The sequence below is a fragment of the Alosa pseudoharengus genome, unplaced genomic scaffold, assembly GCF_046254945.1.
Source record: "Alosa pseudoharengus isolate Yale_2024_CS ecotype anadromous, Long Island Sound unplaced genomic scaffold, YU_APseudo_1.1 YU_APseudo_1.1_scf_19, whole genome shotgun sequence".
NCBI lineage: Eukaryota > Metazoa > Chordata > Actinopteri > Clupeiformes > Clupeidae > Alosa > Alosa pseudoharengus.
Genome location: NW_027468657.1, coordinates 13,501,255 through 13,523,470, shown reverse-complemented (window position 1 = coordinate 13,523,470; position 22,216 = coordinate 13,501,255). Strand labels below are relative to the sequence as shown.

At 44.5% G+C, this 22,216-nt stretch overlaps 1 protein-coding gene across 3 annotated transcripts; it reads right to left on the bottom strand.

Moving 5' to 3' along the window:
- Positions 1-167: 167 nt before the first annotated feature.
- On the bottom strand, positions 168-22,171 carry nsd1a (nuclear receptor binding SET domain protein 1a). Of its 3 annotated transcripts, XM_076291747.1 has the most exons (24): positions 22,100-22,170; positions 21,338-21,381; positions 19,235-20,067; positions 18,860-19,001; positions 18,341-18,513; positions 15,648-17,511; positions 15,425-15,540; positions 14,951-15,254; positions 14,725-14,816; positions 14,370-14,427; positions 13,935-14,119; positions 12,978-13,109; positions 12,578-12,701; positions 11,398-11,598; positions 10,702-10,881; positions 10,110-10,266; positions 9,205-9,410; positions 6,859-6,971; positions 6,259-6,528; positions 5,515-5,631; positions 5,103-5,244; positions 4,812-4,918; positions 4,323-4,515; positions 168-4,166 (listed from the first exon to the last, which is right to left on the bottom strand). In XM_076291747.1, the coding sequence occupies exons 3-24, from the start codon at positions 20,048-20,050 to the stop codon at positions 3,223-3,225; spliced, it is 6,636 nt and encodes a 2,211-aa protein (XP_076147862.1). In that variant the 5' UTR covers positions 20,051-20,067; positions 21,338-21,381; positions 22,100-22,170; the 3' UTR covers positions 168-3,222. The 3 variants fall into 3 exon arrangements, with proteins under 3 accessions (XP_076147862.1, XP_076147863.1, XP_076147861.1); XM_076291748.1 differs by lacking the exon at positions 21,338-21,381 and having other exon boundaries at positions 22,100-22,171; XM_076291746.1 differs by lacking the exons at positions 21,338-21,381; positions 22,100-22,170 and adding an exon at positions 20,721-21,156.
- Positions 22,172-22,216: the final 45 nt, after the last annotated feature.

Here is a 22,216-nt window from a genome sequence, read left to right as displayed (position 1 = left end):
GTCATGTATCAGCGAGAAAGAACAGCTTCGCCTCAGTCTGCCCCAGTGCGCCACCTTCTGGTTGTATGACTCGGCAATTTTGTGTTGCGTTTTAAGTACAGAATTTCAAGGTTTATAACCCCCCCGCCCCCCCCCCAACAACACACCAACAAAACAAAGAGGTGGTAGTGTCTATTGTAAAACTTTACTTATAATATTTATTATACACAGGGGGAGTACAGTACAGTTCAGTTCAGTTCATGGGTCTTCTCACATGGCAGCAAATCCCCCATCCCCTCCCAAAATAACCCTGGAGAAAATGAGAACATTTTTTCTAACGTTCAGGAGAAAGGGCAGAAGAATGCTGAGATACAGCAGCTGACGTATCACATACACAAGAAGGATCAAAACAAACATCTGCAGAAAAAAAAGTAATACAAGTTACATAAATATAAAGGGACAATAAAAGTAGGAAATAAAAGGTTTGTTCATATTTCAGTATATGACCAAACAGAAGAGAGCATTCAGGACAGGTGAGGTGCCAGTGGGGAGATACTTGAAAGAAAAAAACTACACTAATTTGTTTTAGGCTTACCCAAAACTACACTAATTTGTTTTAGGCTTACCCAAAACAACAAAACAAGTGAAGGGGTTGATTGTAAGGCCCATAGGCACCCAAAACTTGCAAAAGAAAAACACATCAGAAACATAACATAAGGTAGGCCTAAGTGACTGGAACCCAAAACATGTATTTCCAACGTCAACTGAGGGGGGAGCAAATGGCTGATGACTTTCCTGTGGTTCTCAAGTTTTTTTTATAAATTTACTTTTGAGTAGAACAAAAGGCATAAAAAGTCACTAATGTTTCGTATTGCATCGTATCTGTTATGAATAACTCTTTCCACATATTCCTTGTCCCTGGGTAGAGCATTCGCACAAATTACTGCCTCAATAAAAACGGATGGGACTGCCCCACGAGACGTATGCTGGAGCATGGTGAGTATGTTGGCTTGGAAAGATATTGGTAAAATAATAATTAAAAAAAATTCCTCATCAAAATCAGAGCAAACTTGGTCTTCAGTAAAAGTTATTTGTATATATTTTTGAAAAATGCATTTCATCTTGCTATATTAAACTGTGGACTACAAGAAGCTCATCATCCACATAATGGCATTCTGAGACATGTTTAGAGACTGCTTGAGTTTTTTTTTATTATTATTATTCAGTTTCCATGTAGTTGTCATGAGGGGGCAACTTTGGAAAGCTCAAACAACATTACAAGCGAGTCACAAAAAAACAAACTAAGCTTTCTCATTTCTCACTTATGTAGGGTATTGTTTGAAATGACAAGATCAAAAAAGATTTTAAAAAGAGTTTGACAAAAAATGTCAATGTTGTTCCATTGTCTGTGCTTTGATGTCTAGGTTTAATATGAGGGGAGTTGTACATACCAAGAATTAAATTCTACTTAACGGGAATAAATCCCTCTCACAATAACTCAATCACACCTTTCAAACTGACTAAAATACTATTTTAGAAAAGTCACACCTTTATAGTGATGAAGTAAACCACATTCTTAAGGCTCCATTTCGAGACTTTACAGGGACGATGACTTGAACAGAATTGTGTAGGCAAATTAGTTACTCCAATCAAATTACCTCCTCCAAATAATTACATTAAATTATAAATATTTAGTGCATTAAAATACCAATTTAAAACAAAGCAGGTATCCATGGGTCAAATAACAAGGCAGTAAAATCCTCCATTTATGCTCATTTTACAAATGTCAGCTATTTTTTTCTTTCATGAGGGTAAAAATTTCAAAGCAATTTTAAAAGGGATGTAAATTGCACCTTCTAAAATGTTCCCATTCTTTTGGTTAGTACAGGAAACTATACAAGCACTGGAGTCTGGCAATAGAAAGCTCTTTTAGGTAAACTCATCCATCATTCCATCTGCATGAAGTCTAGAGCAAGGCATTGGCCAAACACCACAACCTTTGGTTTTAAAGGTTACACCTTTGAAGACAGCGTAAGAATCTGCATCAAGTTATCAGTGAAGACCAAGACATTCCTGACAAAAGGGGATTACAAACATAAACATATACAAAGCACCCTGCTCATCTACTCTTCAGATAAAAACAATGGTTCAAAAGTAAATATTTAAATGACTTTAGTTTTTCAAATGTTTTTTTTTCCTTTCTCAATGGCATCTGGTGACTGAAAATACTGAATGCATGTATGCCTTGCCACCTCAATCTTCCATCTTTTGCACTACTGTTTGGAGCAACGGTGAAACGTCCATGATCATTAACAGAAAAACAAGAATAACAAAACCATCTACAGGCATGCAACTGAGGTAACAGGGAGACATTAAGCCATGGAATGTTCTCACCTCCCTTGTGTTTAAGGTAAAGCACTGAATTTCGACAATAAAGTGCAACCACATAGGTGACAATGGAGGGTACAGTTTCTTAATTTTTGAAGGGGGCAGGTGGTAATGACCAAGTAATACAATATTTCTGGAATTAAAATAATAAAAATCCCAGTGACCCATAATCCTTATTAACATGATGTACAAAATGTGGGGCTTATTCACAGATATCTTTTTTTTTTTTAAATGGCCACGTATTTATAGATGTATAAGAGAGATTATGTATCAATGAACACCAATGACTTGAATTTTTGTATATAATAAAAACAGTGCGTTTTTCTATCACGGTGGGGTCTTTCCTGCAATGACACCTTTCAAAATGCGCTGTTGTTCTTCAAGAGAGAATGTAAACAGATTGAAGAAGGAAACGAAACCAGACAAAAACGTGAAACATGAAAAAAGCACCCGACCTATGAACATGAAAATAACTGAAGGACGTCAGAACTGAAGTCACAGCCCCATAGCACCAGTTCCAATCCCTTGCGTGGATTTTCCAAGTGGATTTGAGTTGAGAAGGCATGGTGGTACCAGTAGACCTGAAAACAACAACGACAACCAACAACAACAACAACAACAAAAACAGCTGGAAAAAAAAACAAAACACAAACACCTTTGTGCGTTCGTCCGCAGACACGCCATAAGTGTTCCCTCCACGTTCTCTTCTTCGGCTGGCTGTCTCCCGGGAACGTTGAGGGAAAGTTTTGCCCAGCAGTTTGACCCTTAAGAACAGCTACCCCCCCACGCCCTCCCCCTGCAGTAGCGGAGTGGGGAGATCTGACAGAGTTAAAGGGGAGAGGAGAGCGGAGGCGTTCACTTCTCTCCACCCATCACTCGTTCCCACTCCTTCCTCTCCAGCCTCTCCAGCCTCTCCACCTCCGCCAGGTCTGCTGAGTCCTCGATGTCCTCATCCGTGGACGCGTCCGCGTCTCTGTCCCCATCCACACACTCTAAGGGGTCCTCGCAATCCTCCTCCTCCTCCTTCGCTGCCACCCCAACCTCCTCGTCCTCGAAGCCTAACCCCTCGTAGTCTTCGATCAACTCTAGCTCCTCCTCCTCCTCTTCGTCCTCTTCCTCCTCTTCATCATCATCATCCTCGTCATATTCCCCCTCTACCACGCCCTCGATAAACTCCCGCTCCACCACCTCCTCCTCCTCCTCCTCTTCCTCCTCCTCCTCCTCTTCTTCATCCTCCTCATCATATTCCCCCTCTACCACGCCCTCGATGACCTCGCCCTCATCCTCTGGTTCCTCCTCCTTCACCTCTTTGGGGCTCACAGGGACTGACCCAGCGGAGGGAGACACCAGCACCCCGTCTGCTGCTGGAGTCACAAAGGGCCTGCCAGGGGTCCTATACTGGGCTATGGGGTCCCCCTTGGCAGGACCAGGCAAAAGCTTGGAGGTGGCGGGCGTTAAGGCGGGTTGGCCCATCTTGAGCGGGCAAGGGAGGGTGGCAGCAGTGGAGGCGGAGGCGGATGCGACAGCCCCAGGTGGCATTGGGAGGGGCAGTGGCAGTCCGGCCGCGATAGCCCGTGCAGTGGCCAGGTCCGGTATGAACTCGCCGCGGATCTCGCCAGGCTCAAGCGGGTCGGGCCCACAGGGGTCATGTTCGCTGCAGGAGAGCCGGCCGTCCAGCTTGGAGATGAAGAGCATGCCTTCGCGGTGCTTGCTGCAGAAGGAGCTGGGGCACATCTCGCAGAAGGACGCCGCCTCCTGCCCGCACTCGTCACACTGGTGCCACGGGCACTCCCATCGGCCTCGAGGAAACAAACAAAAATGTATAAATCTCTAATTTGTGTTGTGTATCCTCTGTATTCTCTGTCTGTCAACTGCCCAAAACCAAGTCTCTCCATCTCCACTAAAGGCTAATCTGATCTCGATAAGTGCTGTGGTTAAGTGCGGTGGTTTCTCACCTGCAGGTCTCTTGGAGAGGTTGAGGCAGTCTGCGTGATAGACCTTTGGGCAACCAGGCTTTTTGCAGGAGATGATCTGACCACTGTCCCCACAGTAGAAACATTCATCCTCACGCTCCTTGGTCACCTCCAGCTTATTCTTACGCTTCACTGGAAGCTTCTTCTTCTTCTTGTCCTCTCCTGGGAGCTGGTTCTGAAGAGAGAGATGGCAGAAAAAAACAAGACAACATTTGCATTTATATTTGTACTTTCAGAGTTACTGAGAGTTAATCAATGTCACCGCTAATCCAATTCACAGGCTGTATGGTCATTCGGTCTTTGTTTAACATGAAAAAGGCAATAACATAGCGATAATATCTCGGCTTCACTGAAAATGAGGACTATCCTCAAAGAACCTCCAAGAATAAATAAAGGTTGAATGAACGAATGAATGAATGAATGAATGAATGAATGAATGAATGAACAAATAAAACAGCCTTTCATTCTGACCTTTGGTCGAACTCCCAAAAACCCACTGCAGTTTGGAGCTCCACATTTGCACACGGTCTTCCCATTCCCCAGACACTCAAGGTTGTAGTTGAAGGTGAGCTCCACGCCTACGTAAACAAACCAAATTACCAAGGGAACTAAGAGAAGTAGACAAATATTTAAGGCAATAGCCCTGTTATTCTAGCCTGGAATGGCTACACACAGATGAGTCAGATAACTATTATTTGCCTACTCAAACAAAAGAGTGATAAAAAAAATAAATTAAAAAAACAATAGGCAGTTCGGTCTCACCCTTAGGGACATCTTCTAAGGCAAAAAGGCCCACTCTGGTGTCCCCATTCACAGTCCACTTCTGCGTCTCACAGTTGGGCTGGCAGCAATGATTCATGAAGCGGGCCTGGTTCCCCTTGGGTCCTGCGTCGATGATCCGGTCCTAGTAATGGGACCGAGAGAGTTAGAGAGAGAACCAAACCACTTCAGAAACTTACCACATGGGGGCCAGGGATCCAAATCCCATGCAACACCTATTGGTATAATAGGGGCATAACATTGGGAGTGAGAGTGATAAATTACATCTTAAATTAAATTAAACAAAACATCTCGAAACATTCTCCTCCATCCTGGCACAAGGCCACTGTCTATCATTTGTGTTTTCAGTGGGAGTGTGCAGAGACAGCATGGTGATTCCTTGCGTTGCCCTCACCTTGTCCAACGTGAGCATGTAGAAGTTGCAGATGTCGTTTTCTTGAGCGTGTTTGATCCTGGCTCTGCATTCCTCCTCATCGATCACTTCACCCACATACTCGCTGACAAACGCCCCCTGGGGGAAGGAAATGACACATCAAAGAAAATGATTTTCTGGTTTTGAAAAATAAATGTGGCTTTGGTTTGAGAAACTGACTACTGAAGTATCTGCATATTTTATGGAATTTCATTTCCAACCAAGCAAAATAAATGTAACTATTTCCATCTGCTTCAGTAAAAGGCTTCTATTTTATTGCTTTTCAGCAATGGTTAAGTTGATCGCTGATAGGCTGACAGGCAATTCAAGCCATACACATGTATGACTATAGAGGTGAGCATTTTAAATGTGACCTGGAAACATAGGTCAAGGTTAGTGACAAATGGGGTCATGAGGTCAGATTACGCCCGTTAATTTTCCTGAAAAAAATAAATAATGAAAACATCCGACAGGGCAAGACAAAAATACCCCCTACTCACAAAAATGAAAAAAGAAAATTATTCTAATGCTATGCAACCACCGCCCTACCATTTTGATATTGTTATGCTAAATTCTCTTATGCTAATGTTATGCTAACATCACAGGATGCTTTTGATGTTTGTCATCTTGCATAAAACCTGGTAATACTAATGATACCTTTTGATATCAGGTCATGCATGCTACATGGCGGTCTTTTATAATGATGTTATGCTAACATGCACCAACCTTCTTGATGTCATTTACGCAGCGCAGGCCCCATCCACGAGAAAGCGTGCGAAAGATCTCCACATCGCAGTACTGCCTCTTGGTGAAGCTCTGGTTTTGGCAGCGTTCACCGGCCGCGCACACCTGCGGGTTGCACTCGTACATCAGCATGCGGTTGATGCACTCCGAGTCGATGCCACACGGGTTCTCGTCTGTGGCCTTGCAGTTGCAGCGGGGGATCTCAGAGAGGTCGGCTGTGATGATCTGGACCTTACCTATAGGCCTGTTTACCTGAGAGAAATGGATAAAGAGTAAACCGGGTATTCAGTTGTTGGAGATTACAAGATTTAATACATAAATACCCTAAGTGCAACAGATATGGCAAAAGATGGCTGACAAAGAAATGAAATTGCTATGATTCATGCTTGACATTTGTACATAGACTGTATTTTAAGATTACATGACGAAAAACGAAAGTGCAGACTGTCATTGTCATTGGTGATTCATGGCAGTTTCCACAAATGTGAATCCACTTGTGCAGATTAATAATTTCCATTAGCATCGCCATCAACATCAGGTTTCTCCACATGCGGGGACTGTACTGCATGTCAGGGGCAGCACCTTTATGTGCCTGTAGGGCGGCGGTTTCTTGTCATTCCTCCTGTCCTCCTGCAGTTGCCTCATCTCTTTCTCCGCCTGCAACTCGCGGAACCTCTCGGCTGCCTCCTGCAAAGCTGTGGTAGAACTCCCCCCCACCACACACACACACACACACACACACACACACACACACACACACACACACACACACACACACACACACACACACACACACACACACACACACACACACGCAGAGAGAGAGAGAGAGAGAATTTGGATAGATGCCCATAACATTCTTAATGACCACCATAACAGCCTTAATATAGAAGCAATGTTCTCTCCACTGAGCTCCAAGCCCACCCAGGCCTGATGACTTCAGATGGAGACTTTTGGAGCTTTAAAATAGAGCAGCAGCATGCTGAGACCAAAATGGCGCATATTAGGTCTACCATTAGGTCTACCAGGATGCCTGTGTCAACAAATAATGACTCTACAAACTTGCCACACAGGGACACTAAAGAAATTGTGCCCTGTTAAGTACTCAAATGGCAAATTATGACAATTAATGTTATAAATCAGTGGTCCCCAAACTACGGCATGGGAGTATGACATCGTCAAACGATAACCTCCATAATTTCCCCCATTCATTCTCTATAGCGAGTCTTAACAGTACACGTGTAATACCCTTTTTGTCCACTGGTGGTTGTTTTGGCGCTGTTTCGCGTTTGCCATCGAAAACGGAATGAAATGTAGGCCTACTTCCAAACAATGTAAGAGGCCTATGCTCACTGTATCAGTGCTCAAAGTATTCTAAAAGTTTATCAATTAAAATTGCTAATAACTAACTAACTAACTTCTATTCAAGTCATATTTCTGGGATAATTATTTCTATTTTTTATCCACTCGTTCAAATGTTCATACAAATTCACAATTCACAAAGTTCTCATCAGGTGAGTGAAAGTGGTCATTTCAGATGTTTTTGCCAGCACTTCATAAAACTCATAGTTTGAGAACTTTAAATTATTTGTAGGATATTGCTTGTTCACAATTTGAGCTGTGTATGCAAAGACAGAGTTCAGAGTTCACACATTTTGAATATTTCATTTGAGCTACATTTTACACTGATATGGCAATATAAACACAGCTAGCAATGTCATTAAATTACAGTAGCCTATGATTAAATGTAATGGAATATTCAACTAAGGTAGACTGTTCACAGCACTAAGCTATTTATGGTTACTGATATACTCCGAGTCTCTGGCCCTCTCTTAGAGCCAGGCATTTTGAGCTGGCCCTCGGAAGAAAAAGTTTGGGGACCACTGTTATAAATCATAGTACATCAGAGAATAAGTAAAGTAAAAAAGCATTTATCCAAAGCATCCCCGCAAAGCTCACAATGGCAGGTTAAGAATGAAAAAAAAACAACAGGCAAATCGATCATCACACCTGCCATTACCAGAGCCGGACAGTAACGGAGTACATTTACTTGAGTACAATTTTGAGGGATCTGTACTTTACTCGAGTATCATTTTTGGGGAGTACTCATGACTTTACTCAAGTACATTTGAGAGGCAAATATTGTACTCTTTACTCCACTACATTTCTATCCATAACTGTGAGTACCCATTACTACTTCTAAAAAAAAGGAAAAAAGAAAAATCTCGGAAACCCTCAATTTGTTGTTTCCCTCTCAAATGTGATTGGATTGTGCAGGTGCCACTGATTGGGACAGCCAATCAGCAATCACCTTCAGCTTTCCGCCAAAGTCAACTCCATGGTCAGATTTAGATAAGAGACGAAACCATGGACGAAACAATGGATGAAGACGCAGCAGGTCCATCCCGGGAATGTGCCAACCTATGGCCCCACCTCGCCAGACTATTTCAATTTTCTGAACAAGTTAATGATAGTTTTCGCTTCAAGTGTTTCAATTACAAAATAGTATTTTGTATTTGAAATACGTTTTTTAAATACATGTATTAGAAATACTGCCCATCCCTGGCAACATGGTAAAAATATGAAAATGACTTGATTTTACTTCCAATTCATTTAACATTCTCCAAGGTGTTAACATTAAAATTTTTCATAACTCCATGTAGGACGTTTCTGTTCATAAATGTAAGCACTGTGGCAGTAGTAATGCAATATTTAGAAAATGTAGGCTACTCTTGTACTCTTGATACTCAAGTACTTTTAAAAACAAGTACTTCAGTACTTTTACTTAAGTAGACATCTGACTGTTGTACTTTTACTTGTACTTGAGTAAAATTTAGCAAAGGGTATCTGTACTTTTACTCAAGTAATGAAGCTGTGTACTCTGTCCGCCTCTGGCCATTACCTATTATGATCATGGAGAGCACCTACCTTTCTTGTAGATGGCGTCTGCCCCCTTTCCCATCTTCTCCTTGTTGTTGGCGTCGCCCTCCATGTAAGGGAACACCCGGGCCTGATACGTCCACACGTAATCCTTGGAGCCGAAGAAATGCACAGGAAACTCGCCCACCTCGTGCTTCATTCGCAGGATGTTTTCCGGAACGTTCCGAGGATGACTGACCTCCGCCGGCCACCATCTGATGAGAAGTCAGATTATTGTCAACAGAGCGGCTAGAATAACGGATAACGGCCGACGAGGTGTCCTGTTATACGGAATTAATGGACAAGGGCGAGGGGCAAAAAACTCCCCGACGCGCAGCGGAGGGGAGTTGCCTCCGCCCGAGTCCATTAATTCCGTATAACTGGACACACCTCGAAGGCCGTTATCCCGATTATCACCCGGTTGCCACTGTAAAGCAAAGGAAACACGTGGTTCCGTTTAAAAAGAAGCTCACTAGTTCAGCTTGTTGTACAACTTTCGTTGGCCCTATAACAACAATAGCATGGACAGTTAGCTTGTTTACAGTGGATTCCATTGTTGCGAAGCCTGCAACCAAAAATTCTAGAGCGCTGCAACCGTCGTCCTACTATGGTTGTTATAGTTACCATTCATAAGCATTGATATGGAACGGTGTCCTGTTATTCAGAATTAATAGCCACCCCACCAGCCAATCAGAAAAGAGTATTTCTTCTCTCCGGGTGATCATACTTTATAAATCCTTAGTAATATGATATTACTTTATAACTTCTTAATGTTGCAATATTTTATCTGAAGGAATGTACTCTGGAATGGAATGTAGGAAGGAACTCTGCTATGACTAGAAAAATGACCATGGACATTGGATGCAGAGGTTCATCAACTGACTGTTTTTCTCTGAGATGCCAATATTCCTCACCTGTACCGACCCACTTTGACCCACAGGATGTCCTTGAAGTGGGGCTTCTTCCCGGCCCGGCAATCATTGCAGAACCAGCTCCCTTTGGGCATGTCGATGTTCAGACACTCGCGGTGGAAGGCAGCAGGACACGACTCACAGCATAGCAGACTACCTCCTGCATGTACAACACAGTGCAGCTGTTAAATGACTCACACCCCTGCATGTTGCACACAGCACACAACACAGTTATGTCCATACTGGGTCAACAGCTGGAGCAGGTGATGGCTACTTCAGTTTGTTGTCAGCTTATGAAAACAGTCAAAAGTGCAAATACAGCCTGAAGACCCAAACATTAGAACCGTATGCTGCTATCTTATGCAATTCAAATAAGAAAATGCAAGTAAATAAATAAGTGATGCTCATGTTTATCATTCTACGTGATTACAAAACACATTTTCAAAGCATTATATAATAAAAGCACAGGTGCTTGCCCAAAATATGTCAGTAAAATATCTGAATGTCATTATATGCTTGTTGTGTTTATGAATTTATATTGAATTCACTTCACTATCTTTTTTAAAATAATACATCAAAATAACAAACAACTGACCCTCGGAGCACACGAAGCACCAGCTGACGTTGATGTGCTCATGGTTGCGACAGCCCTTGCGCGCCGAGAAGTGGTTAGGGCACAGGAAGCTGTTATTGGCCAGGGGGACGCTGCCAGCAGCCATGCAGTAGTCGTTGGCGTGGTACGCCACAGGACAGCGGACGCAACGAGTCAGACGACCTGTAGAAGGAGAGAGAGAGGGAGGGGGGGGAGAGAGAGAAAAAAGACAGGAGATTATGGTCTGCTAATTTGCACTTGACTATGTGTCCTACTTTGAATGAATTCTGTGCCTGTATGCTGAATAATGTTTGTTTGTATACATCTGAAACAGTCTGAGGTGGAGATCACAAAAAGATTTCAATAAAAAAATACTGAAAACATATATAATATTCTACATCCTATCATAATCTTTCCTATGATCCAATTTTAGGGGGAATCCTGCTTATCACAGAGTACTCCAGCACTTCTCTGTCCATCAAACACGACGTCCTGTATAATTCCAACATATCCAATCATGTCCACATCCAAAGGTGATGTTTCTTTAACTTCCTCAAATCCGGATGTGGTGGAGCAGTAATAACAGCACCAGCTGCGAGTCTACGTCGCTTTGGATAAAAGTGTCGGCTAAATAACAATCGACTCCCGTTTTTCAGTCGGAGCCAAGCAGGGCCTCTCGTCTCTGTGCACGTCACCCACCTTTGGAGCTGCTGGGGTTTGTGGGGTTGGTGATGTAGCAGGCCAGGCAGACATGCAGGGAGCAGCGGAAGCCACGGCTCTGGGGAACGGTGGGGCTGTGCTTCAGGATGCAGTCCATGTGGTAGAACTTCCCACACACCGGGATCTGGCAGCGCTTCACGTCTCGCCCCGCCGTCTTGCACACGAAACAGGTGTGCACACCTGAGGAGGACCGAACAGTAGTGCACACGCACGCACACGCACGCACACACACACACACACACACACACACACACACACACACACACACACACACACACACACACACACACACACACACACACACACACACACACACACACACACACACACACACACACACACACACACACACACACACACACACACACAAATATTGTTTAGACTGGAAGACTATAATAAACCAAAATCAAAACAAGATCGCAAGATTGCAAAAAATATGGCAACATATAGACCTTGTGGCTGAAATTGTTGGTACCCCTCCATTTTTCATTTAATCCCTCATTTTTCTTTTAAATTAATTGAAACTGACAAAACTACTCAGCATTTCGTGTTTTGCATGTTTATTTCGTGTTTAGGTCTTTTAGGTCTGGACTCAGAACAGTCCACTATTGGCCTCTTATCAGGCCGGAACTTCAGAACAGTCCATTATTGGCTTCTTATCAGGCCAGAACTTCAGAACAGTCCACTATTGGCTTCTTACCCATTCTTGGGTGCTTTTAGCTGTGTGTGTGTGTGTGTCATTATCCTGTTGGAAGACCCAAAGGCTGCAGCTGAGAGGCTGGAGTTTGTGAACAAGGCTGTATGTTTCACTCCAGAATGCCTTGTGATCTTGTCATTTCATTGGGCCCTGCGCAGACCCAAGGCACCCTGGGCTAGATGCAGCAAAGCAGCATTTTAAATAGGTATGGTGTTTTTTTCCTGGCCACTCTGTGAACAGAGATGATGGGAGCACCAGTTTTGTCTCAGTCTAAAGGGCATTTCTTCTGAAGGGTTGTGACTTGACAATATGCCATTTAGCCAATTCCAGTCTGGCTTTTTCTTTTTAAAACAGACAGAGAGACAGAGAGAAGAAAGACAGACAGACAGACAGACAAACAGACAGACAGACAGACAGACAGACAGACAGACAGACAGACACAGACAGAGAGAGAGGACACACCTGTGGTACACTCCTTGCAGACGAACTTTCCTTTGGGGGTTTCGGTGAGGCCGATGCACTCGACATGGAAGGCCCCACAGCACTGGCCCTCACACAGCAGCAGCTCCCCAGTCTTCTCACACACCTGACAACGGAGGAGCCCAGCTCAGTTAGCAGGCTGCTAGCACAACATCTCACGCTCATGCTCAGTCTTTAAACGACAGACAGACAGACAGACAGACAGACAGCTCCCCAGTCTTCTCACACACCTGACAACAGAGGAGCCGAGCTCAGTTAGCAGGCTGCTAGCACAACATCTCACGCTCATGCTCACTCTTTAAACGGTAGCACACAAAATTAAGAAGTGCATCTGTTCTGCTGACAGCTCACTGCGTGAAAACAGACGATGACGGCTCCTCACCTGACACACATTCTCCTTCAGTGAGGCTGCGCCCCCTTTCTCCATCGAGGGCTTCTTGCCGGACAAGCCCAAGTCATTGGGCAGCAAATCATGGGGCGAGGACAGGCTTCCATCATGACATGAGACTATGGACTGGACAGTGGGGAAGAGGTAGAATGTTACTAATGGTGCTGCTACTTGCATTTTCATTCAGAACATTTCAGACATTTACACATTCAGTTCACAGCCATTGTTAACCCAACAAATAATAGTTTGATAGACTAATTCCAGCAGCATAGACATGTGAAACTTATGTACAAACGGGAAGTGTTTTGACCACAGCAGGCTTACTATCTCAGATACCGCAACCGCGTTCACCCCTTTCAAACTAATGCCTGTAGGCAAACAGCCACACATCTAAATGTTAGGAGCTCTTTGTATGGCTGTTTTTTTTTTTGGAGAATTACAGTCAGATCAGACAGAGCCACATCTGTGACATGATACTGTATTATCAAGCAAAATTAAAATACAAGAAAGAATTTGTGAATTTAAAATGTAACATAAACATGTCTAAAACACATCTATAACCTATAATCACATATGATTAACATACAGAATCCCATAAAGGCAATGGAAAGTTAGTATGTCCCCAATATGACACTATGAACTTGCAATGGCTGACTACATGACCTTGGATGAGTGCAAGGTCATTTAAAAAGTGGGTCAGTATATCATTAGGTTACCTAGGTCCATATTCTCAGTCTCAATAATATAAAGTTTAGAAACAATGGTTTAAAAAAATTACTGCAAACGGCAAATAAACAGACGAGTAATAATTTATTTAGAAGCACGTGTGGACTTGTATGTCATGTAATAGCCTTAAAATAGTCTACACAAAAAAATCACTCTTGATATCAGCTAAATATAACCCAGTCACAGTAACCAACCAGAGACCAGCCCACCCTGTCCCTGCTTCACCTCTGACTGTGAAGGCTCATCTCCATTCACACTGGTCTCAGCCTCCTCTTTTGTCCTATCCAGGCTTCCATCCTCTCCTTCTTTAACACTGATTGGGGCCGGGGGAGTCTGCTGCTGGACAGGTGAGGCGGTCATTGCCCCTACGTCATTGCTTGCTTCGCTCTCCGATGGTGGTGGACACATTGCTGGGTATGGGAAACAAATGAGTCAAATCCAAACAGCCTAGACAGAGGTTCAGCCCTAACATGGTGCGAATTTGGCATATGCACGCCTGCTCCACCCCTTAACTGCTAAAAGCATAGACATACTATGTGGATGGGTGGACAAAATGTAGTAAGCTCGAAACAAACTGAAGAAAAAAAAAAGTTCTCTTTTATTTCCTGCTACAAATGTTGGAATGTGGGGGGGAAGAAACTTCAATGCGTCTCTCCTCACCTGCTGAGGGAGAAGGGCTTGGCAGAGTGGGCGCTGATAGTTCTTTCTTCATAGGCTTCTGAAAATAATAAGAAAGAAAACTTGGTTAAAGTTTGCAACCAAGGTATGCAAAGGGTTCATTTTCAGTACACTAAAATTGTGAAAAATTGTAAAACTGACAGTCAAGACCTAGGCTTTTCATTCAAACCATATGTCCTTGACAGAATAACACCAACATTACTTTTTTTTTTTCTTAATAGATCATGCTCTGCTTTATGTCAATATTGTGATTTGTAAATGCAGCATTCGGTACAAGTATGGTTAGCATGGGGAAGATATCCATCCCTGAGCCTTGATATCCTGCTCTTGAGCTCACCTTCTTCTTCAGGTTTCTGTTGGGTTCCTCCTCAATGACACATTCTAGAACTTTGTGAGAAGGCTTCCTTGGTCTCTTTCGTTCTGAGAAAGCTAAAGAAATCACCAACAATTAATCAATAAATCACTCAACTCAATAAATGAGTAAATAAATAAAGCACCTTCCATAACAAGTTGTTCCCCTCATTTAAACACAAACACACACATACAGACTAAACCAGACTTACATGTGTCTGTGTGCCCCAGAGTATCTCCTTCTGCTATACTCAGTGAAGGAGCCTCCTGGGGAGGGTTTGAGGAGGCCATACCAGAGAGCGTTCCCTCGGTCGGCTGGTGTTGATGATGAACAGGTTGAAGATGAGGAGGGGAAGGATGATGATGATGATGATGATGATGATGGTAATGCTCAGATGCTGAGGAAGTCTTAGACTGCTCTCCATTTGGGGACATCTGCTTGTCTCCTACTGGTCGTAGGTGTTGAGGAGTCGCCTCTTCAGGGGACCCTCCACTTGTGTCGCCTGAGCCCATCCCCTACAAAACACACGGCAGGCATGCTAGCTAACACGCTAACATACAGTGTTGGCATGGCAGTCGATTTCAAACAGCTTTATGTGTATTTTAACTTGCTTGAAGAGTATTGCACGTATTTATGCGTATGTATTTATGAATTAAGTCATGAACAAAAAGCATAGTCATGTTACCAATCTAAGTGTCTCTAGGGTTTTCTTTGTTTTCTTCTTTGGGCAGAAAATCTGTTCATAGTCCTCATTCCACTCCAGAAGTCGTTTACTGGGTTTCCGAAGCCTCTTGTTCGGTTCTGTGGACAAACAACAAAATCCACTCAACATTTTTTTTACTGAGTTTTCACCTTGATACAAAATACAAAACGACTGCCCTTACCTTTAAAACAAATGTGAACCTTACCTAAGCCTTCTTTCTTTTCACCCACGTCTTGGTTGCTATGGTGGCCATCTTTGAAGAGTCCATTAACCTCTGAGGGCGCTTTTGCGGAGTTCTGCTGTGCCGAATGACCCTGATCACCCTCTTTGGACTTCGCACCATCCTTGGTGGTGCCCGATTCGAACGTCTGCCATCGCTTCTTGGGAGCGAATTTGGGGAAAGTGTAGGAACTGGGGAGGTCTTCCACGGGTGGCAATCCCATTTCAAGTGCATCCAAATCCGCCGTGGACGAGTGCTGCTGCTGCTGTTGCTTCTGCGTGTTCAGTGTTTTGCTAAAGAGTGCTGTGTGGGACGCCGCCGGAACATTCTTTCCTTCGCTTCTCGGCGCGTCCTTTTTCGTGCTGGACTTCGACTTTGTCTTGCTAGGTCTGGCGTGGGAGGCCTTTGGCGTCGGCGACTTCACGCACTTAACGCCGTTCTGCACTTTGGTCCCGTGCGTGGTGGTGGCAGAGGAGGAGGTGGAGTCCGTCTCGCGGAGGCCGCTCTCCGACGGCTCGTCTCCAGAGACCCCGGGGATGAGGGATGGCTCCTCCTTGATGAGCGAGGACGAGGGAGGTGGGGGCAAGGTGAGAGGCTTGCCCTCCTTCTCTCTAGTGTCGTGCAGGTCCTTCAGTAGCATCAGGAAGGTGCTGAAGTGGTAACCGGAAGACTTGCCCGACTCGCCCTCGTCTTTCAGGGGCGACTTGACATGGAGGTCTTTGCTGTCCGACGGGGACTCTGAGGGCGACAGACATGGGGATGGGAAGGAGGTGGAGGATATGTCGGACATGATGTTCTCCTGTTTCACTTGAACGGAACCCACAGAGGAATGGTCAGTGGAGGCCTCCGACTTCACCAGAGCTCCGTTGCAGACGTGGTTCTTGTCCGACTTGCTGCTGGCGAACTTGCGGAACGGGGATGTCGGAGGACTGCGGGCAGGCGGGGAGAAGGTCAAGCGGGCCGATTCGGAGTCGGCGTCGGGCACCAGCTTGGACTGCCAGCGCCTCTCCAAGATGTCCGCCAGGTCCCGATGGGGCGAGAGGCCCTCCTCTGCTGGAACTGACCGTGCCTCCTCGCTCTCCTCGCTGGCTCGCAACGCTCGCGTCATCAGGCCACTGCTGGCCGGGAGGTGATGAGAGTGCAGGTTCACCACGTTGTCCGGGGAGCCGGACGCGTTGCTCGCCTTCTTCTTCTGGAGCGCCAAGTTTGCCGCCCGCTCCTTGTTGGCCAGCTGTTTGATGGCCAAGTCTGCCACGACGGACGATATGCTCTTGGAATTCCTCTCTCGTTTGTCTTTGCCCGTCTTCTTCACTATGGGGGTCACCGGCATTACGTCTTTTCCCAGAACCCTCTTGGGCACCGGCTGCTGCTGTGGCTGCTCCTCCTCAGGGCGTTTAGGGCATAGAATCCTGGGCACTGTATCAATATCAAAGTAACAATCTCTGGTATCTTTCTTGGGTAAATCTGACACCGTGGGATTATCAAAGACCTCCGTTTTGTCCTCTGCGCAGCTCGACAACGTCTTATGCGTTTCCTTGATGTTGGTAAAGGTTTTATACAACATGGCCATTTTCTTTTTACTGGGAGTTTTTTTCCTGCTTTCTTTCGTCAGGGGCGGGCTCCTCATGGGTTGGTCATTTCCGTTGGAGAACAGGGGGCTTAGAGGGGAGGCTGCGGGGAAAACCGCTGAGCAGGAGGGCGAGTCCGATGCCCTCTCGTCAGCCACAGGCGTGGACGCATCCCTTTCCCACACGGAGGTCACAAGCAAGCCGTTCTTCGGGGCCACCGGAAGGTGGGCCTCCGCTTCGCTCACGCTGGCTTTCCACGAGTCCATGAGGCGTTTGGGTATCTGCAGAGGATTAAGAGCATGCAGAGGATGCTAACACTGATGAGCGATGCTAATTCTCTCTCTGATATACCATAGAAAAGCATGAATTGTCCATCCATTCATGAACATTATGTACAGTTAGGGACCAGTACTGTGGGAAAAGGCCCAGGACAGACGTCATCATGATCGTGTCGCAACAACCCCAAAGCACCTAACATTTACCTTGTTCATTGAATTATGCACTCTGTTTATGATGTGTTTGCAGGCTTGCTTCAAAGCAGGTATTTGCATTTATATCTTCTCAAACTATATCCTTAACCTAACTCTGTGGCTGTACTATCTATTGTATAAGTAGTATAAGTATATATACTCTTTTGATCCCGTGAGGGAAATTTGGTCTCTGCATTTATCCCAATCCGTGAATTACTGAAACACACTGCGCACAGTGAACACACAGTGAGGTGAAGCACACACTAATCCCGGCGAGCTGCCTGCAACAACAGTGGCACTCGGGGAGCAGTGAGGGGTTAGGTGCCTTGCTCAAGGGCACTTCAGCCATGGCCTACCAGTCGGGTTCGAACCGGCAACCCTCCGGTTACAAGTCCGAAGCGCTAACCAGTAGGCCACGGCTGCACTTCACTACTAGCTCTATGGCACTACGGCCATACCATAAGATTTAAAATAGGGAAAATTCAATGGACAGATCCTTCAGAATAATCTGCGACAACAACTCATCCTTTTCCAATAGAAGCTATTTTCCCCAAAAGTCAAACTCGATTTAGACAAAGACCCTTTTACATGTATACGAAACACAGTGCGAAAGAGCATGTGGTGACCACCTATGTCTTACCGTGTATTTGTAGTCTTTCTCCTTCTGCCTTCCTCTTCGTCTGAGCACGGGGAGATTTTCAAACTGATGCCCCCCCTCAAAGGGATACGTGGCTTTCCCGGGGACCCAAGCCCTGTCCACAATCTCTCCAAAAGTCTTGAGGAAATAGAGCCGACAGGGCCGCCGGCTGGGTTCTGACAAACCAAAGAAACATTTAGTTTAGAGACAGACAAGTGTGGGCACACTACTGTAACAACACCACAGAGTGACCAATAGGTCAACTTAGGCAAGAATCATAAAATATACTGTAATTTCCTGTGTGTTAGCCGCATTGTGTATAAGACAGTGTTTTATGAAAGTTAAAAAAACATATTAACTGCCCCCTTGTATTAACCTCATAGCTGAAGAAATGTTGCGAAATAAATGTATAAATTGATGCATCTATTTAGAGCTGAGGTCATTTGTGCCCAGTTCTTTTCATGATACAGGCCTACACAGCTAATGGTCATTGTTACCAGTGTGCTACAATATAATAATAACCTTTCATTCGTGTGTGGATTCCATTTGGTGAGTCACAGGTTACTTGGCAGGGCCACCAGGGTCTCCGGTTGAACTTGGCCCAAACAACATCACCCTCTGCATACTTTATACCAGGCAGCGGCTTCTTCTTCGGACTACTTGACTAAAATAAACAAACAAAATGCATACGACCAGTAAAACACTAAACACTACCAGCATTACTGTTTTTCTAATTGAATTGAGGAAAAAACAATGTGAGCATCAAGAGGTGGGAAAGATGAGCCCTTTGTTTCTTTGTTTTGTTTTGTTACTGATGTGCTAAAAATAAACAAGGTTGGCAGTATGAGCAAGAATCACAAGATTTAATTTACAAAAGTAAATTAATAAATGGCTTACGTTTGAATAGGAACCATTGGGCGAGAACCCGTAACCTAACGAAGCCATGTTCTCCGTACTGGGCAGGTCACAGTCACTGTCAGAGAACTCATCCATACTGTCCAAATCCACCATATTGACGTCATCAAGGCCATGGGACATTATAGCAGGATCCGGATCAGGTATGTTTTTAGGGACCAGACTGGACACAACAGGTTCGTGCTTGTATGTGCTTGAGCTATAGCACACTTCAGGGAAGTCTCTTTTTTTACACTTGTTGGACAGCGACACCACGCTTACTTCACCGTTGCTTTGCTCATAGTCATCATCATCATCATCATCTTCGTCGTCTTCATCCTTGCTGTCAAATAAGGTAGACTCGAAATGCAAGTAACCGTTTGGAATAGGGGGAGAGTGTTCCAAGCTGTCTGAGCTTAGAGGTGAAAAACCATTCTTATCCAACTCCCGTGGGTTTGTATCACTATTACTGGGAGACAGTGGTGTGTGAACGAGTCCGCTCCCAAAGTCAGTGGCACCCAAGGGACTGTGCCTGTGCAAGTGATTGCGGCCATGGAAGTCCTTTTCCTGCAAACTCAGGTCAGGTCTGTTCACCATGGTTGTGAGGTCCTGTAGGCGTCTCAGAGGACTGTAGCAGGAGGAAGGGTTTTTCTGCTGATTGTATGGATACTGTGATGTCTGCTTGAAGGCCTTCTTCGACAGCCCAGCAGGTGAGCGGCCTGCTCCACTCTTGAAGGGTCCACCCGAGGTATGGAGTTCCTGCGAGGTGGAATGACAGGGAGAGCCATCCCTCACTGCCACTTTACAGGATTGATTCATGTTGTCATGACTCCATCCTATTATAACAGAGAGAGAGAGAGAGAATAACTTGCAGACTTAGAACTGGCTCATTCAATTGTGACCTAGGGTTAGATCCAGAACTGCAAGAAGATTGATACGATAATAAAGACACAATACTTAGAGAGCCTGTGTAGATGTTTCAGATCATTAACAAAACAGCCTTTGCTACTTCTGTTATGGCGTGCTACCTGCGGTAAATGGCTTCAAACCCCTTTGTGACACTTAGAAATACACGATTTGTCAGAAATAGGTTGACAAAGAAACGTTTTCGACCAAAACCAGCTCCGACCGTGCTCAGGCGTAGCCTAATTAGCCGACATGGACTGGCAACCTCTGGCCAGGCCGTCAAGACAGTGTGGCAGACAGATTTACCTAAAAATACCGTCGTGCAGCGATTCCATGCAGTATAAACATCGCCTTGACGTGTAACATATTTCCGTAACAATTGTTCACCTGTCGATGGCTCTTAAAATATCAATGATCTAAACAGTCAGCTTAAGTCTTCAAGCTACACCGTGCCATCAACACTAAAGCTGCTGCTAGTTCCCATATGCAGACAAACCGACAGCTCGCTAGTCACCCCTATATGAAAGGACGATATGAAATACAGCCAATACCACTAGAATATAAAAAGTCGCCGGAATCTTACCATTTAAGGGTCGGTCACAACAAAACCACTCGAGAGCATTTCAAATTACGATATGTAGCGTTTGTTTTTTTCAATTTGTGAAAGCGGATCTGCAAAATCCCAGTACCAACTCTAGTAGGCCCAGGCTCAGCACTCATTCTTTCCCCTCTATCGCCTCATCGGCGGCGGTCCCTTCAAAAATAAAAAAAATCATCCTGTGACAAAATTCTCGAAATGTCTCTCATTTCAGCGAAGTGTCTATATGTTGCAAAAGTACATGTCCTTCACGCAAGCTTCTATCAGCCCCAGATTCATTTTGAATACATGATTGTTTGCTTGCTGCCGAATGCCCCTGGTTATGTTAAAACAAGCCCTGACTGACTGTGCTGGTGAGCGACCAATCGGCACAGCCACCCAACCCCCAGTCTGTGTGCACATTGGGGTACTTAACAGCCTTATGCCCCGGCAGAAACTCAGGTATAGCGTAAATTATATGTGAAGGGAAAACACGATTGCTGTTTCTTCTGTTGCTACAAAAACATTTGTGCATGACCTAGCAGAGCAATTCGCAAATTATAAGAGCGGCATAGCCTACTCTGCCCCACTGCAGTTAACCATAACGCCATTTGTTTCCTTACCCTAACAAAGGCGTAACTTCCTCCATTTTAGGCATCCGTGCACGCTATGAAATAAAAAAAAAAAACACTCAAGTTTGAACACATACTCTTATCTGACATTCTAGACACAATGAATCATGGAACATGGTCTGATGTAGGCTATGTAATATTTTTGAAGTGCGTGCTGTTAAAATCGGACTGTAAATGGAATACATTAACCGGTCTCCATTTACAGGCCACGACATGCTCAAATCATGTGAACTGCATGTCAACACTGGCAAAATAAAAATAAAACCGAGTGTCTTGGTTGATTTAAACGAATTGATCGTATCTTTTTTGTGTGCAAACCTAACCACAAAAGCCACACTTTAAATCAGGCACGATCCTTTGTTTGGAAGGTTAGAACGTTTAAAAGGGACTTCACTAGGGGGAAGCGTGTAGCCTAACAGGAAATAGCATCAATCCCTTAAACATAAAGAGGACATCTCATCCTCGAAAATTATATAGCGAACTATTACATAGGGCCTGTCATAAAAATAAATCAACCAACTTAGAAATAAACACATGAGCTCATGTAAAATTGTCATAAGCAGCAAATAATGTTTTTTCTTATTTTCGATCGACCCTAATAGGAATAACCCCCATGAACTAGTCCAAACCTGCGGACGTAGGCCTTTCTTCTATGAAAGCACATTATCGCACAATATAGGTCGACGGCGAACGAATATCATATCAGTTTTTTCTGCAGGCCTTGTCTGTAAATGAGTGCTGTTACGAAATTACCTCGAATTGGTCAGCATTTCAGACAGAATTCTTGTGGTCGTTTGCTGTAATTTCCCTCTCCTGACAGGCCGGCTCAGTAAAAACAGGTATCACAGGCTGCCCTCTTCAAGCTGCGTT

Coding starts and splice junctions, on each gene's coding strand:
- nsd1a (XM_076291748.1), bottom strand. CDS start 20,050: ATGAATCAATCCTGTAAAGTGGCAGTGAGGGATGGCTCTCCCTGTCAT. Junction 17,512..18,340: donor AGAAAGACTACAAATACACG/GTAAGACATAGG, acceptor AATCCTCTGCAG/ATACCCAAACGCCTCATGGA. Junction 4,167..4,322: donor CCTCTCCAAGAGACCTGCAG/GTGAGAAACCAC, acceptor TGTTTCCTCGAG/GCCGATGGGAGTGCCCGTGG.